General features: G+C 43.3%; 1 protein-coding gene across 2 annotated transcripts in view; it reads right to left on the bottom strand.

Moving 5' to 3' along the window:
* CNNM2 (cyclin and CBS domain divalent metal cation transport mediator 2) overlaps window positions 1–16,994 on the bottom strand; it is a 148,800-nt gene that overhangs the window by 2,192 nt on the left and 129,614 nt on the right. Inside the window, exons 5-6 of one of the 2 annotated variants that reach the window (XM_025993012.2) lie at window positions 6,772–6,865; window positions 3,821–3,886 (exon numbers count right to left, since the gene is read on the bottom strand). In XM_025993012.2, the coding sequence (XP_025848797.1) occupies window positions 3,821–3,886; window positions 6,772–6,865 (160 nt within the window). The remainder of the gene's footprint in view (window positions 1–3,820; window positions 3,887–6,771; window positions 6,866–16,994) is intronic. The other variant, XM_025993016.2, reaches the window with a different exon arrangement.

Raw genomic sequence — 16,994 nt, 5'->3', positions numbered from 1 at the left:
CTAGGCCTGAATCACAGAAGCTGCTGGATATACCACACAGGGCACAGGAGGGCAGCCCTTCGTTACTTTGCCACAAGCAAAGTACTTGAGAATGTTGGTAAATCAATACGTGTTTTAAAGGGATCAAAATAGTTCTGTGTGCTCATACCACCCCCTCTCCACAGCCGAACCTATGATCTTTGTCTCTGACCCCAGTAAAATCCCCTTTGGGCAGCTCAAGGGTGTCTCGGTGTTTCGGGGACACTAGACGACACCAAACTCTTCAAAGGCCTGAGGGAGCACAGGTGCTGTGAGGGGGTCTGCGAGGAGATGGACCGGACTCGTTTATTAAAGTGAAAAGGAATTCAGCGAGTCTAGTGTTGCTGCTCTCAAAAGGCAAGTTGACCGGAGCTTCTAACATACGTTTTGTTGAACATAACCCACCTCCCACCCTCATCGGGGCTTCCTCCGTTTTTGCTTTTCCAATCAAATCTACTCCACAAATATTAAGTGGGTGTTCACAGAGGACAGGTCCTGACCTGCGTCATGTCGCAGGACTGGAGGGGACCCCTTACTAGTATACCCCCCCCAGAGGAGCTGCCCTCCGCTGGTCCTGCTCTTCCGCATCTGTCATCACGCCCAGCAGCCCAGCAGCCCAGCAAAATCCCCGTCTCGGGCTGGCGTGGCCTCCCTCCGCCCCAGAGCTCCCCCAAGGGGCCACCATTCCTCTGCTACTTCAAACAGCCCTTAAGTGTCTGAAGACGGTTGCCTTTGCCTTAAGCCTCTTCTTCTCCAGGCTAAACACTTCGATGTCCTTCATGCCACATGTTTTCCCACCCCTCACCCCCTTCCTGACCACCATCTGACGAATATTCCTTCCACTCAATAAATGTCCCTCCTCAAAATAGGACCAGGACAAAACACGGTGAGTCTTCACTGAACCTTTAGCGGGCGAGTTTACTTTCTCCTAAAACTGTCACAGCACACTTCCCCTACGATTTTATCAAAACCCATTTTCTATTGTTCAAATTAAACTCAGAGTAGCCGTTCCTCTGGTTGCTTTCCCTTATCTTTGAACACAACAGGGCAAATGAATAATTTATCATGTTTTCTACTTAGCAGAAAGGAACTTTGATCAGATGACCCGATGTCGTGAAGCCTCAGATTAAAAGATGGATAATGGTTCCCACCTCATAAAGTCATGAGGATTCCAAAGGAGATAATGTATAAAGTGCTTAGCACAGCATCTGACACCTAATAAATATCCCATCAATAAGCCTTGTTACCAGTACTCTGTTTCCTGTTGGCCTCATCCCAGGCCTCTCCACTCTGCGCTACCCCCAGGACTGAGCCTTTCTGTACTTGGGAAAGCTTCACCCAGGCTGACAGATCGAACCCTCAAACCTGTTTTTTGAAACAAGGGATCCCACTGTAGCCCTGGGCTTGAGCCCCAGATCGCACTACCATTTCTTTCTTTCTTTTCTTTTCTTTTTTTTTTTATGATAGTCACACAGAGAGAGAGAGGCAGAGACACAGGCAGAGGGAGAAGCAGGCTCCATACACCGGGAGCCTGACGTGGGATTCGATCCCGGGTCTCCAGGATCGTGCCCTAGGCCAAAGGCAGGCACTAAACTGCTGCGCCACCCAGGGATCCCCGCACCACCATTTCTATAGACAGTATTTACTCTTGGGTGTGATGATTTAAAGGTTAAGAAGGGGCACCTGGGTGACTCAGTGGTTGAGCATCTGCCTTTGGTTCAGGTCGTGATCCCAGGGTCTTAAGATTGGGTCCCGCAACAGGCTCCATGTAAGGGAGCCTGCTTCTCGCTCTCCCTCTCGCTCTCCCTATGTCTCTGCTTCCCTCTCTGTATATCACATGAATAAATAAAATCTTAAAAAAAATTAAGGATAAGAAACCGAGACATGCAGAGGGCACTGTGCTTACTGATCCAACTGGGTGCATCAGCAGTTAGAGGTCAGAGGCCTTCCTTCTGAGTCTTCTGTTCTTTCCTCCTGGGGAGGATTCCAGGGCAATCTCTCGGCTTTCCCCAGGGTATCTAGACTCCTAGTCAGCTTTCTCTCAACCCACTGCCCTCGGTTCTTGTGAGATGAGCCCTCGTTTTCATCAGGAACCCACTGCCTGGCGTCCCAGTCCCAGTCTGAAGCAGACCGTGTTTCCCGGGACCCCTTCTGTCACAGTGTGACAGGGACTCAGTGCAACCAGTTGTTCATCAACACACAGTGAGAAAGATGAGTATTCAGACCCAGGGGAATAAAGACTTTAAGTGGCCAGCCCCCAGCTCAGGTCATATTCTGTTGCCAAATTTATGTGCCAAATTTTTATAATTATGATAAAATCTTTCCATTTTTAACTCCTCTTATGCCTTCTCAGCATTGTTTTTTCTGCTTTTTAGTCATTTCGCCTAGGAATTCTTTCTTTTTATGAGTAAGCCAGAAGGATCCTATACAGAAACATTCCCAGCCTCCTCCCTTGGAACCACAAAGCATCTTTTGGAATAGGCTGGAAATCACTGGTTTAGCTCAACCTCCACTTATTTGGTATCATATTATTGTAATGCCAGGATCCTGAAGGCCTGGGCCCACAAAATGAAAAAAAAAATTTTTTTGTTTTAAATTACAGGATCAGATAGAGTAGACACAGCTAAGAAATCTCTAAGTTTTGCAGGGAAAAGTGAAATACAAATAACATTTCATGAGTTTCATCCAAAAGTCACTTTACCTCAGCATCTGTGACATTTTGAACAGGTAGCAGATGCCAGCAAACGAAATGGCGAGAAAAAACACAAACATACATACATATCCACAAATACATATTTCTGTGCATATGTATGTGTGTATGTGTGTGCACATGTATCTCCTGCCAGCTGGTTTGAATCAAACAGTCCTACAAATAATACCTTATCCCCAAACACCTCAAGCTTTTTCAGAGCAAAAACTTGAGGGAACGTTAGTTTCTTTCTAGGACATGTATTGTTTCTTTTACTAAATATCAGCGTTTGAGAGTTTTTGCTGAAACTGGATTATGAAAATGCCAATTTCATCAGATTTTAAGATATAAGCTGTGTGGAACAAAATAAATACAGAAAAATTGTATTACCAAAAGCTCAGTAATTTTAATTAAAGAAAGATTAAACTTTTGCCTTTCTTTTTTGCTGCTGGATGTATTAGCCAGGCATGACCAAACTCTCCTGCAGGGCAGCGACAAGCAGCTGGTGAGGAATGTGCACGGCACTAATTCAAAAACAAAGAGAGGGCCACCTGCCTGTCAGAGGGCGGAGATGCATGGGCCCCATTCACGTGGAGGCTGGAAAAAATGAACAGAACCAAGAATGCCCAGGTCTCTGCAGACAGGGCTTCTGTTCACCGAGAAAACTTCACAGTCCTTGAGGCTTTGGGGTGCACGTGTCCCATAGAAGCATCCTCAGGTTTTAAGGTGCTTGGGGCCCCAAAGAACCAAAAGCAGCCCCCTTGGGCTGCCCTGAAAACCCAAGGTCAGCAATGTGGGCGGGAGTGGGGGGGTGCGGGGGGCAGGCAGGGAGCAGTGATGCTCCAGGTCAGAATCACCCTTACTCTGTGCGGGTCAGCATTGCTCACGCCACGGGTCCCCTGTCAGTGTCCTGAATCCTTCCCACAGCTGCTGTGGGCTTGTATTTCCCAGGACAGCTCACTCCTGAGTCAGCAAACGTGGAGTTTGAGAACTCAAAGAGAAACTGCAAACAGCCTTGACCAAATCAAGGGAACAGATCTGGCCAACCAGGCTTTTGTGGGGGGTCAAGGGAGGCAACCGGAAGAAGTATGAAAAGGAAACATGCAGAGTTACCTGGAGAACCTGCTGCTAACAACTCTGTTCTGCTGACAACAAAGGTACGAGACAGGGACAAAGGAACTGGAAAATGGAGAAAAACAGGGTGAGACCATATCACTAGGCAAGAAAGGAGATCTCTGCACTCAGGGCACAGGAGCAGACACCTTTCGACTAACATGAGTGTTCACTTCCAGAAATACAAAGCCTATACGATATTAGGGAAATTAAAAAGGCATACACGCTGCTTTCCAGGAAGTGGAATACAGGGAGCCTGGAATCAGAAGAAATCCTATTCAAATGCTTCTCTACTAACCTAGAAATCTCTTAAGCCATTAATGCCCTATCGGGGTTTATAGCTCAAAATGTGCTCTTCTTAAGGATTTAAATCACAATGAGCCCCACGAAAGGCGGGGGAGCTCCATTAATCACCTGCCCCAAGAGCATGACCCAAGCCGCCTGCGCCAGCAAAGCCTACAGCATCCCTACCTATGGCAAGCAGTAAGTTATTCGATTCACTGACATCTTTTGTGTCATGATAATTTTGACCTGATATTTTGAATTGTTTTGGAATACTCTGAACGTTCAAAATATCAGAGGAAAGTAAATCAAGGGTGTTATACACAGGTCTGCTGGGAATTGGCAGACCAAAGTCATCCTCATCACTGCTTCCTCAGAGAGCCACAGGTCCATTTGATTGAAAAGTCCAATCAGCACTGCCCTACCTGGCAGGAGTCCTATTTCCTGGGCAGGGTTTTTTGTTTCTGTTTTTAAATTGCAGTATAATTGACATACAACTGGGCGGGCCCTGAAACTGATTACTGTAAGATTTTTCTAGGCAATCAACATCAGTAAATAGAAATATTATCTTGAGATTATAGCACTAATTGTATCTCTCAGTGAATATACAAAATCCCAAATCTTATTTGTGAAGTCATATACTGGGCTTTTGTATTAAGATGCTATTAACGAGATCCCCTTCCTTCCTGGCATTTCCCAACGAGGCCAGTCTGCTGCAGCCCCACAGGCTTGCTGTATGGGAGACCTGCCTCTCAACATTTCTGAATGGCATTTGCCAGTATGTGAATCCACAGTTCAGTATAAATTGGGCCAATGTTTAGGTTTCAAGAAACAGTGATCAATAAGATGGTACCCTTACACTTCTTTCTTTTCAAAGCCACCTTCTAAATCTGACTCTGCAACCCAGGGCTAATTTGAAGTTGGCTGCCAAACAACAGTTACAAGCTCAACACCCAACTCTGACACCGACATTTCCTCTGTGCTTTCAAACTTAAAAAGCAGTCACATTGTATTCTTCTAACAATCACACGAGGTAGCCTTGTGGTATGCTGTTAATAAGGAGGAAGCTAAGGACCTTTCTCAGAGGCAGCCAACCATATACAGTGGTCCTCCCAGACTAGTTAGGAACCTCCCTGCCTCCTCACTAGCAGTGAGAACAGAAGATCACCTTCAAGTTTACAGCAGACATGATTAAGTGGGGTTAGACAGGCCCATGTTCACACTGGTGTTAGTCAGCAGTTGACAGTGGGGAGGCTGGCCAATGTGGCCAAGCACCCTAGGATGGGATAGTGAGAAGATGCATCTGGGGCAGGGGAGGCTGAGGGACATGAGAGAATCCTGAACACTTCCTTGGCTTTTTAACTGTAATGTAATATCCTTGGATGCCTGGGACACTGTGTGGCCTGGTGGATACTGAGGTCACAAAAAGAGATCTGTCTGGAGGTATCCCCTCCCCTTTGGAGACTGGTTTCCAGAAGTGGCCTAGGTTGTTTTAGGATGGGTTATTTCTAAGTTTGGGGTTTGTAAGTTTCCTAGCATAGCATGTCATTTGGCACTGTGGCCACAAGGTGGCACTCCAGCACCTCTGTTTACCTGTCCACACTGGTCCAGCCAGGGTAAGGCAGCAAGCACATGCACACCGCAAAGCAAGCAATGCCCCAAGCCAGAGGTATTTGTGCTCCCTATTCCTACTAGGGCAGATACCAGTTGCTGGCATCTTGTGCTCAAAACACTTAGTTGACACCCTGTGGCATACCCATCATTAGCTGGCTGACTCAACTGACCAGCTGTCTAGACAAGAGCCAGCTCTAGTCAATAAATACACATTTACAGCCTCATTCATCCGCAGGAAAATGCAAACTTTAAAATCTCCAGAACAGTTAACATTTTAAAGGCTCAATAACATTTAGCAGTGGAAGTAGAGCAACTGGAACCCCTGTCAGCAGAGGCAGGCTAGCAGTGTGGACTGCTACGTACTGTGGCAAACTGGAGGGCAGGAGCTACTAAAGCTGCAGGTGTCATGTGGGAGCCCACAATTCCACTCCTACACATATGCCCAAAAGAAACGCACACACACTCACCAGAAGACATGCACGAATGTGCACGGCCACCCAATTCATGGTAGCCCCAAACAGGAAACTACCCCCATGTCCATCAGCAATGAAAAAATATACTTCACGTGATGTGACACTGCACAGCAATGAGAAGAAATAAGGTATAAAGCACACACAGCAATAATGATGAATGTGACAAGGACAACACTGGGTGAAAGAAGCCAGGCTTGATGTAATATGTCCTGTAGAAGTTCATTTACACCAAGTTCAAAAACAGGCAAAACCAGTCTACTAGCTTAGAAGTCAAGGCAGTGGTGTGGGGAACAGTTCCTAATACAGTGTGGTGGTGGGGAGGGTGGTTTGTGGGGTTGGTGATGTTTGTTTCTTGAACTGGGTGCTGCTCTACACGGAGTGTTGGCTATGTGAAAATTCATGGGGGGCAGAGACTTATGATTGGGCGGGGCAGGAGGGCATCTGGTATATGCGATAAGTTTCAAGAAAAAGCTCAAGAAGTTGATAAATAGGGCTAGCTGGCAGGTACAGAAAGGGGACAGGAGAAGAGTATTCTATCTTAAAGCACAACCCCGCCTCAAGGGGCTGAAAAGGAGAGCTCACCTGGAGAGGCTGTGAGGGCCATCACACCATAGTAGGAGAAAGCACTGGCTTCGAATTTCATACCTTCTTTCCCAGCTTCTACTTCCACTTTCCCCTGTGAGAAGAAAAGGGGAGTGTTTTCAGTCCAGTTCCAGGAATCTCTCTGCAAATTCAATGCAAGATTTGTCCTTCCTCAGATTTTTGTCTAGAATTCCTTTTCCAACCAGCTCTGGGAAGTAAAGCCTCAAATGCTCTTTCCCAGTTAGAAAAGAGGGTTAATTCATCTTAAACAGGACAACTGGATTTGTCTGGAAATGCAGAGAGAACAGTGAGGGTGTGAGGTTTCATTTCTGTGAGTCCACTTAGTATTTTCCCAGCATCCCTAGTTCATGCATGGATCCTTTAGGAGCTCTCCAGTAATAAAAACATGGTGCTTTCTCCCCATCAATTGGGACAAACACTGGGAAAGACGGCGTCTTGCAGGAGCTCAGAGCTGGAGCAGCATTGGGTCTGGGTTAACACTGTTTGTGGCCATGGGCTCCAGGGATGGAGCTCACTCTGGTCTCACAAACACAGTGTGGGGTGTCTGCAGGCAGGTCCTTTATGGCCCAGACCCCTGTGGGCACCACCCCACCTCTGAACTTCCTCCTCACAGTCTTGGGAAAGCACCATAGCAAGCCTTCTTCCATCAGGATAAAACCTCTCCCTGAAGTCTTCCCTTGCCTTCTCTTTCTCTAAGTTGTCTAAAGCCTCACTCATTGGTTCCTCCAGGGCAGACTGCAGACGCCTGACTCATCCTGTTAGCCTTCGGGTCCACTATGACCCCCGCATGGTGGGTGCCCAACATGCATTTCCCAAGCCACTGGAACATCCTAGTAAGTGAGCTCCACGTCGGGATTTCCAAGCCAAGGGCCAGAATGGCCTTGTTCACCGTACCTATAGCTGCCCCCCCAGTGACAGGCTACCTTTATGGTACTTCCTTTATGATGGGTAAATAAAAATAATGGTACCATTTATTGAAGAGGAACTAGGCTAACAAGTCAGGGCTTTATTAATTCACTTAGATGCTCATAACTCATGTAACAGACACAATCACCCTCCCTTACAAATCAGGAGAGGGGCTCAGAAGGATTACATGAGAGAACAAGCCCTTGACCAACACGTTTGCCATGGTGCCCACTAACGCAAACTATTATTTTGATCATTCCCTATTATTATATACTAAATTCCCAGTTATGGGAGACTCTCCTCAAAGCACTTCTTCAGAAAACGCTCTAGTGTCTCTCTTTTAGGTTTTCCTTCATTCAAAATACTAGTTTTATCACTCCCGGCCAACTCTCTCACTGTAGGAAGGGAACTGACAACTCCACCCATAATGTAAAACCATCCTGCAAGCAAAGGGGTGCCGGAAACCCTGACCATGCGGGGCCCGGGGCAAAGATGGTCCTGGCCACCCACGAGTTTCCAGTGCACAAGACAGAGGGAAGCAGGGGAAGGATCAGTGGGACATGGTGGTCAACAACAACAAAAAACCCTGTGGGGGGAAAAGATCACAAGAATGTAGGAAATTCAGAGAAAAAGATTACTCCCTGTTCTTATACACATTTTGTACAGGAAGGAAAATGTAAGGAGTAAGAGTTGAGGCAAGAGAAGGGAGGGCAGGGGAGAAGTGGGGAGAGAGCGGGGCCTCCAGGCTCCGTGGGTTTGCACAGGAAGCCGCGGGATGCGCTGGAGCAGCGTGGAGAGCAGGGCAGGCCGAGGAGCTCCCTATGTGGTGGGCCAGCGAGGCAGGAAAAGGGAGTCTGGGCTCATGCTGGGCTGGGAGCCATGCAGCTGCGAGATGGCTAGGAGAGAAGCTACAAGAAGGGATCCACAGTTTGGTGAAAGCAGGAGGAGAACAAAGTGTAAGGAAGAGAGGAGGAGTCACTAATTATGACAGATGTTTGCTCTAAGGGACCCGAAGACAGACACCATGAAGATGGATAGAAACTTCAGGAAGGCACTGCATTGGTGCTGGGGACTGGGAGTGGGACTGGGGGCAAAAGGGGACAGAAGGAGGCCTTGGGGGAAGAGTCCATCAAGAAAGGCTAAAGTGGAAGAATGAAGGTTAAGAGGAAGGTCAGGATGGAGATGGAGACCAGGGAGGGGAGGAAGGGAGAGGGAGGAGGGAAGGAGAGGGAGCCGGAGTGAGGAGCAGAAAGAGAGAAGAGGTGGTCACTAAGTGAGCCAAAGCAGAAGGCTGGGCAGCAAAGAAGAGGCAAAGTGACCGGCCTCAGAGGCAGGGTCCCTTAAGAGGAGGGGAAGAAGAGGACGGGGAGGGACAATCCTCAGAGCCGGGACGCACGGGGTGGTACAGATCTTCCCAATTATCTACTTCTTGCTGCGCTAACCCCTGATCTCGTATCAGAGAGTTCATATATACATATGAGGCTGCCTCTGTAGTCGGAAGCTCAACAGCGACATAACCCAAATTTCTACACAGAAAATCAAGAGGAAGCATCAAATGCAGCAGAGCCTCATCATGACTCCCATCTTTGTGGGGTTCCCCACCGATCTGGACCATTTGTTTTACAAGCTACAAGACCTTCTGTATTCTGTGTGCCTGCACAATTCTTTAGAATTATCATCAGAACCAGCAGGGTAACACCCACTCCCCCAAAAGACTGTAAATAACAACTCGGGGTCTGCCTCTGGGGGAGGAGCTCTTCCGGGGGCAGTACCCACACGAGCCACGCTCCAACCCCTGCCAAGTAAACTCAAAGGCAGAGATTCCCAGCCCTTGCTGTACACTGGAAACTCCTGGGGATTTAAAAAACAAACAAAAGACCTGATGTCTGGCTCCCACTCTGAGGCATTGGGATTTAACTCATATGGGTGTAACCTGGGCATGAGGATTTTAATAAAGCTCTCCAGTTGATTCTAGCAGGCAGCAAGTTTGGGAATCCGTTGCTATGAGGCTCTATGGACAAAGGCCCCAGCTCTGGAGCTGCGTGCCCTGGCCTCTTAGGAAACTCCCCTGTAGTCACGGAGGCTGAGAGCCCGCAAATTGAACAAGGACAGCCGCATAAAGACTCAAAGCGCTGGATGCTAGCCACCTTGGTTGTCTCCCTCTGTCCTTCGGGACACCGCCTGCAGGTGGAGGAGATCAGGCATCTCCTGCAGCCCGCCCAGCTGACCTTGACCAGGCTACGAGGCGGTACACAGGTCGATGCTTGCTGGCGGAGGAGTCCCAGAATTAGTGAAATCTACCTTCAGCCTCAGAGAGGAGGTTGCCAAATTTTTATTTCATATAGATATTTTGAAAAACACACCCATCTATCCACTCTAACCATCATTCTGCATCAGACCAGACATCTTAACCCCCCAAATACAGAAAATATATAATTTCAGAACAGACAGGTCTTTAAACTGAGTACATGTAATTTTATGAAGACCTCGCAGCAGCTCTCTATTTTTCACATTTGGTCTCAAACTAGTGAAAACTTTGTCAAGTATTAGCATGAAGGAACCACGGCGCCAGACTCCTTTTACTCCATTTATAAAACTGCAAAAGATTAAAGGATCCTGTGGTTCTTTCTAGGATTTTATAGGATTCTACAATTTTATAAACTTTATAGGATTCTACAATTCCAAGTTTTGAAAACTGCACATCCCTGTATTCCTCACTACATGAATGAAGCTTTTCTGGCAGGCAAGTTTTAGAAACATCCAGTAAACATTTTTTTATTCCTCTGTATGTGCCAATGGCTCCCAAAAGTGACCCAAGTAAACCTACCAGTATGCAAATTGAAGCCATCCCCATGAGGCAATGGCCTGGCTGGCTCACGACCAATCAGGTGTCTTTAGATAATGATTGTTTCCATATAAGGAAGAAGCTACATATCAATTTTACTTTTGAAACATCCACAAATTTACCAAACTCTAGCATATTGTACACACAAAAAAATCAGCACAGGACATGACGGGCTCCCAAAGGGAATTATGTCTTCATGTCTAAATCGATGAAAGAGGGCAGCCCAGGTGGCTCAGCGGCTTAGCGCCACCTTCGGCCTAGGGTGTGGTCCTGGAGACCCGGGATTGAGTCCCATGTCGGGCTCCCTGCATGGAAGCCTGCTTCTTCCTCTGTCTGTGTCTCTGCCTCTCTCTCTGTGTCTCTCATGAATAAATAAAATCTTTAAAAAAATAAATCAACGAAAAAGAAGGCAGGCCTCATGATCTCAGGCCAAGCTAGCTTCCCAAGTAAACTTACCAACACAAGTGCCCTACCTTTCTTTGGAAGAAGGTTATTAGGTAGCTCTCCTCTCCTCAAAGTTCCTAAGCATCCAGAAAGTACTAAAAGCAGTCTTGTGCTACACCTGGCCACAAGGTGGAAGCCTGTGCTATTCTCGTTGGCAACAAGATCAAGTGGTCAGCAGATGCCATGGACGCAGGGAGACCAAAGACTTCCTTGGGCACCATATGCTGAGCATCCACTAGGTCTCCTGCTCACCTTCAAGTTCTTGTTTTGTTTTTGTTTTTTTATACCACCATCACAAAGTATTCCATGGGGCTTGACACCTGAAGGAAGGTAACTAAATCCCGGGGGTGTGAATGCCAGGTTAAGGTCACCAGCACTACCCCATTAAGAGGGGAAGCATGACCCCAAGAGAGTCTATTCTGCTGCTCAAACATTCCCTAGCAATTGTTTTTTAACCTGGAGTCCAGAGATGTAGTCTTGGGACTGCAAGTTCCCTTGAGGAATGTTTGTTAAATTTTTTTTTACAATGTTGATGGTCAAAAATCAATTTACACATATTTGGGACCATCTGGTTGACGATCTTCTAACCAAATGCCATCACCAGATGTCAACCAGAGCCTTCAGGCTCACAACTGCATTACGAAGGAGTTGTTACTACCTGAATCATCATGGCTGAGCCTTGCTGCTCAATCAACTGGGAGCTTGTTAGAAATAAGCAGCATTTCAAACTCCACCCCAGCCCTACTGGATCTGCAAGTGATTCCTCTGCACATAAAAGTGTGAGGAACACTGAACTGGAGAGAGAGACATGAGAGAACCAAACATAAGTAAGGACCAGTCACACCCAGTGGAAGCCAAATAACAGCACAGCATCCTGCACAAATAACTCAGATTGAATAAAGGGCTGAAGGGTCAATCATTGCTGGGCCCATGGAGACCCAAGCATGCTGAATGCAAAAGAGCCTGCATCAGAGCTTTGCCTCACTGGGACCAGTGGTACTTTCCTACCAGGCAAACAATCAATGACACATTTAAAATATCAATCACGTATCTGTTTTGGCTTATACAAATTCTAACTCAAAGAGTGCAAAAGGAGCTTATATCTAGTTTTTTTTTTAATTTACACATATCTAAGTATAATTTGTTAAAAATAGGGTCAACAATGGGTATCCAAGTAATTTATTTTTTCTTTACAATGGGTGCTATCTGTACTTGACTCAGGATTAAAGATCTATTATTTACAGGGACACACAGACCCTACAACTCCCAAATCCTCAAAAAAAGATTGGTACTGAAGGCTTAAAGTCTCTTCCAGTAACAGGTGAAATGGTTCTACGTAATATCAACGGATGTGTAAACTCCAAGATGCTACCTGCCACCTTCACAAAGGAAAAGATTTCACTCTACAGGGAAAAACCTCTTTTGACTCTATGTTAGAGGCCCTGAAAAAAGAGTGGGTGGGACAGCTGAACAACAAAAATATTCTGAGGCATGAAATCAAGCAGGAAAAGTAACACCAGAAAAAAAAAAAAGTGTTCCTTTTATTGATTCTATAATGGGCAAAGAAAAGAGCTATTTGTTTTCCTACTATTCTTTATAGTTACTAAAATCATAATCTGGTTATGTGCTATGGAGGTGCAATCTTTTTTTTTTTTTTTGGCTTATTTAGACATTTTACTCCCCCCCAAAACCCAACAAATCCTTCACAGTAAAATACCAACTCTATGAATTAGAAAAATGGTTTATAGTGGTTAAAATTATTGTGTACACACTCTTGACATCTCTGTATGTGCTTTCTGCTTCTTTCATGACTATATTATGGTCTCATCATATCAAAACATAAGTGGTGGAGACATAAGAACTACTACTACTTTATAATTAACCAATTTGCTATGAATGTGTTTGCATAGATAGCTTTAGCAAATAATTTCTTTAGATGCATGTGTATAAGGAGGCTGTTAGTTTAAGGATATGATTGGTTTCACAGCACTTTTTCTTTTTTGTTCACTATTCATCATGGATTTTACAAAGATTTTTGTGGTTTTTTGTTTTCTAAAATAAAAAATGGTTGCTTAATTTTGTCAGTTGCCTGTCTGCTATCTATTGATATGAGCATGAGGATTTTTTCCCTTTACTGCTTTTCTAATTAACATGGCATATTTTGTTTTTGTTCTTAAATTAGCCCCGCATTCCTCAATGAAGCTAATTTAGTTGGTCAGTGAATAACTCTTTGGGGATGTTGCTGGTCTCCAACTGTTACCTTTTTAGTTAGGAAAGCTGATGGATTGTACCATCTTGTCCCATTTGTATTATACAGAAAATGAACTCCAAGTTTCAATTTTTTTTTCAAGTGATTTCTTTGAATCTAGCTGTTTTAAAGGAGAAGAGAGAACTCATTTTGTTGTTTCCCTCTTATCATATTAACTATGCCAATAGAATACTGATTTTGTTAATCTTTAAAAAGAACCAAATATTGATTTTATTATGGACTTTAAGGCTTTCTCATTAACATTTTTTTCATTACTATATTATTTAATTTGTTCTTTTTTCAGATTGCTATTTTGTTCTTTTTCTGGATGGATTTTTTTTCTTATTTAAGTACTCAGAATAAAATTTCTTAAAACTCTGACATACTGCACATAAAGTATTATTTAATAATGTCTTTAATGGGGACGCCTGGGTGGCTCAGCAGTTTAGCGCCTGCCTTCGGCCCAGGGCGTGATCCTGGAGTCCCACATCGGGCTCCCTGCATGGAGCCTGCTTCTCCTTCTGCCTGGGTCTCTGCCTCTCTTTCTCAATCTGTGTTTCTCATGAATAAATAAATAAAATCTTTAAAAAAATAATAATGTCTTTAATGAGGTTCTCTGTATTTTATGATATTCTATATATTTTCTAATTCAGTTGATACTTAGGGTTTATCAGTTTGATATTAATTATATTTTCAGCATTTCTTTAAATAGGTAATAGTATACGTGGTAATAAATTCAAATTCAAAGGGAGAAATTAATCTCCCTTTCATACTATTCCCTGACCTCTGAGTCTTCCTCCCTCCTTAGAGGCAACCACCTGTGACCTGAGTAACCTTCCAGAGAGATTCATGTATATAAAGATGTACACAAAACACATGGGAATACATTATACACTCTATTGTGAGCCTTATGTATAAACCTTTCTAAGAGAACTGGTCACCATTTAAAAATGGCTTAGTACTCTTCAATTATGTATTTTTAGGTCCAATTTTATTTCATTATGATCTATATACGTGGTGGTTCTAGAAATTTCTACCTGTCTGAGTTTAGGAGAATATATATATGACATAGCAAATCATCAACTTTATGAAAGTCACATAAAACTTCTTAAAAAATGTATTTCCCTGGCTTTATATTCAATTTTCTCCCAATTCCTGTTAATTTTATTAGTTAAAATATTTTTTCTTGGTAGGCTTACTCTTTTATGATGGTGGAAATTATTTTCCACCAAAATTATATTCTTTTCCATTTCCATGGATACACCACATCCATGAGTACTTGGTAAGTCCTACAATTTACATGAGTCCAGAAAGGTCCCAATTATCTATAGGATAATTAAGGAGGTTCTTTTATTTGAAAACAACTCAATAAAAGGTATGATGTATTTTGTTATTTAAGACACATAGGGCCAATATGCTTTTCTTTCAATGTTTATTGTGTTCTTACTACTGTCCTTATTGATTATTCCCTAATAAATTTCAGTTTTAAAATCTACTTTTTCAGATAAAACTTTAGGTTGTAGGCTTTTTATACTTATGTAGTGGAAGGTAGGTGCCCAGTAACTTATAATAGAATTATTCTTTTAATTAAGCTTACTTAAATTGCTTACTTTGAATAAATTAGACTTTATTTCATTTAGTGTTTAAACTCAGAGTGATGTGTTTCTATTTATAATTATATTCCAAACATCAATTACTTAATAAAAGAGTTTTTTCTAGTGTCTGCAGAAGAGGGCACTGGGGCCAGGAATGGAAGGCAGATACTACAGCTTTCTTCTGATTTAATGCTTTAAAATGCAGCAGAACATGCCCAATAGTCTGCCATGAATTGCCCAAGTTGGGTTAGTGATATTTTAGAGTGGAATATACTTTGTTAAAGGTGACAGCTGTGCTAGATCGACAGGGATCGTAATATTTCATTTTGTTATATTCCAGTACCTCAGGTAATTGGCTGGCACACAAGAACCTAATTTTCACTAAACTCCATAGTTTAAACACCTCCATAAATCCTCTTAATCCAGCAGATACACAATTTATAAAGAAACAAACAAACCCATGACATGATCAGTTCAACAATTCAAAAAAATTGTCACATTTCTATAAATACTTAACATGACATAAGTATTTAAACACAGGTACATATACACAAATGCCTTATCAAAAATATCTTTAGGGATCCCTGGGTGGCGCAGCAGTTTGGCGCCTGCCTTTGGCCCAGGGCATGATCCTGGAGATCCGGGATCGAATCCCACATCGGGCTCCCGGTGCATGGAGCCTGCTTCTCCCTCTGCCTATGTTTCTGCCTCTCTCCCTCTCTCTCTGTGTGACTATCATAAATAAATAAAAATTAAAAAAAAATCTTTAAAGATACTTGTAAATGAACAGGGAGTATGAAATCCCTCTTCCATAAAATCTATTTTTAGATTTTTCAGCCAGGAAATAGCTTTGTTATAGACCAACAGAGGATTCCTGAATCGCAACTTCATACAGGCTAAGTACATAAAAATCAACAACTGAGAGACACCTAATCTCTAGTTTTACTCCTGAAATTCACCATGTCAATTCTCAAAGTCCTAAGTTTAGGAATATTCACATCTAGCTGTTATGAGGAGCACCAATGTTTTACTCCCTCGCTACAGGACATTGACCCCCTAGAGCCCCGAGTTTCAAGTGTGTATATATCTCCAGAGAAAAAGAAAAACACAATTCAGGGTTGAAGGAGATTAAGGTTATTAGAAGAATCAGGGTATTGAATTAGAAAACCTGTAAAAAGAGGTTTCCAAGAAAGAACATATGAAAGTGACACATAACTAGTTAATGCATGGACTTTTCTACAGTTCCTTATTTCTGCCTCCAGATATCACAAGAGCACCCGAACATGGAACATGAACACAGCACTCTGCCAAGTTTCTGACATCCAGACATCTGATAAGAGTTTTCAAATAGAAAGAATCTCCTTAATTATCCTTTAGATAATTGAGACCTTGCTGGACTCAGGTAAATTGTAGGACCTATCAAGTACTCATTATACTCTTCGAATGATACCTCCAACTCATACCTAGGAAATAAAAAAAAGGAGAATGCTTAAGGGGGTAGGATTCTTGTACTGAATAAGTGCAGATTTCCTGTAAAATTAATTCTTCAGAGTAAGGAGGTATAAGAAGTCAATAAAACCAGAACTTTATTCATTGTACAGTTCATGTTGGTCTCCATGTCAAAGACAGTGTTCTATCAAATTAAACTGTGATATAATGAGGGCCACCTATCAACTCAAGCACCAAAGCCCCTCCAGGAGGGTACAGATTGGATGGACCTTCTTACCTTATATAGTGGGTTATGTTATTAGTGAGAAAGAAAAAGGTTTCCATTACCACAAGAGGCTGTGATGATTACATCAGTTCCTCTGTAGTTCAGTCTGGTTAGTAACCAGGAATAAAAATAATAAATGGATTAATTTGATGGTGTTAAGGGAAGAGATAGTAAGTTACCTCTAGGAAGTTGTAGAAGACCAAGTCCTAATGAAGGGTGGAAAAAAGAAAAGACAATAAAAAGAGGACCCCAGGAACTCATGACACTTAAATTTCAAATGCCCAACCAAGACTTGGATGCATACAGGTAACTCTCCAAACTCTTCAAAAAAACACAAACAACTGAATTCACCATTCTTCAAATGAGTGCTTCTATGCCTCAGCAATCAGTAAGTCCCCCTCAGTATTGAAAATTGAGTAACTAATGACATTGCTTTGTACTGATATAATT

Source organism: Vulpes vulpes, chromosome 15 (assembly GCF_048418805.1).
Source record: "Vulpes vulpes isolate BD-2025 chromosome 15, VulVul3, whole genome shotgun sequence".
Lineage (NCBI taxonomy): Eukaryota > Metazoa > Chordata > Mammalia > Carnivora > Canidae > Vulpes > Vulpes vulpes.
The sequence above is the reverse complement of the archived record's forward strand: the minus strand, read 5'-3'. Positions and strand labels throughout refer to the sequence as shown.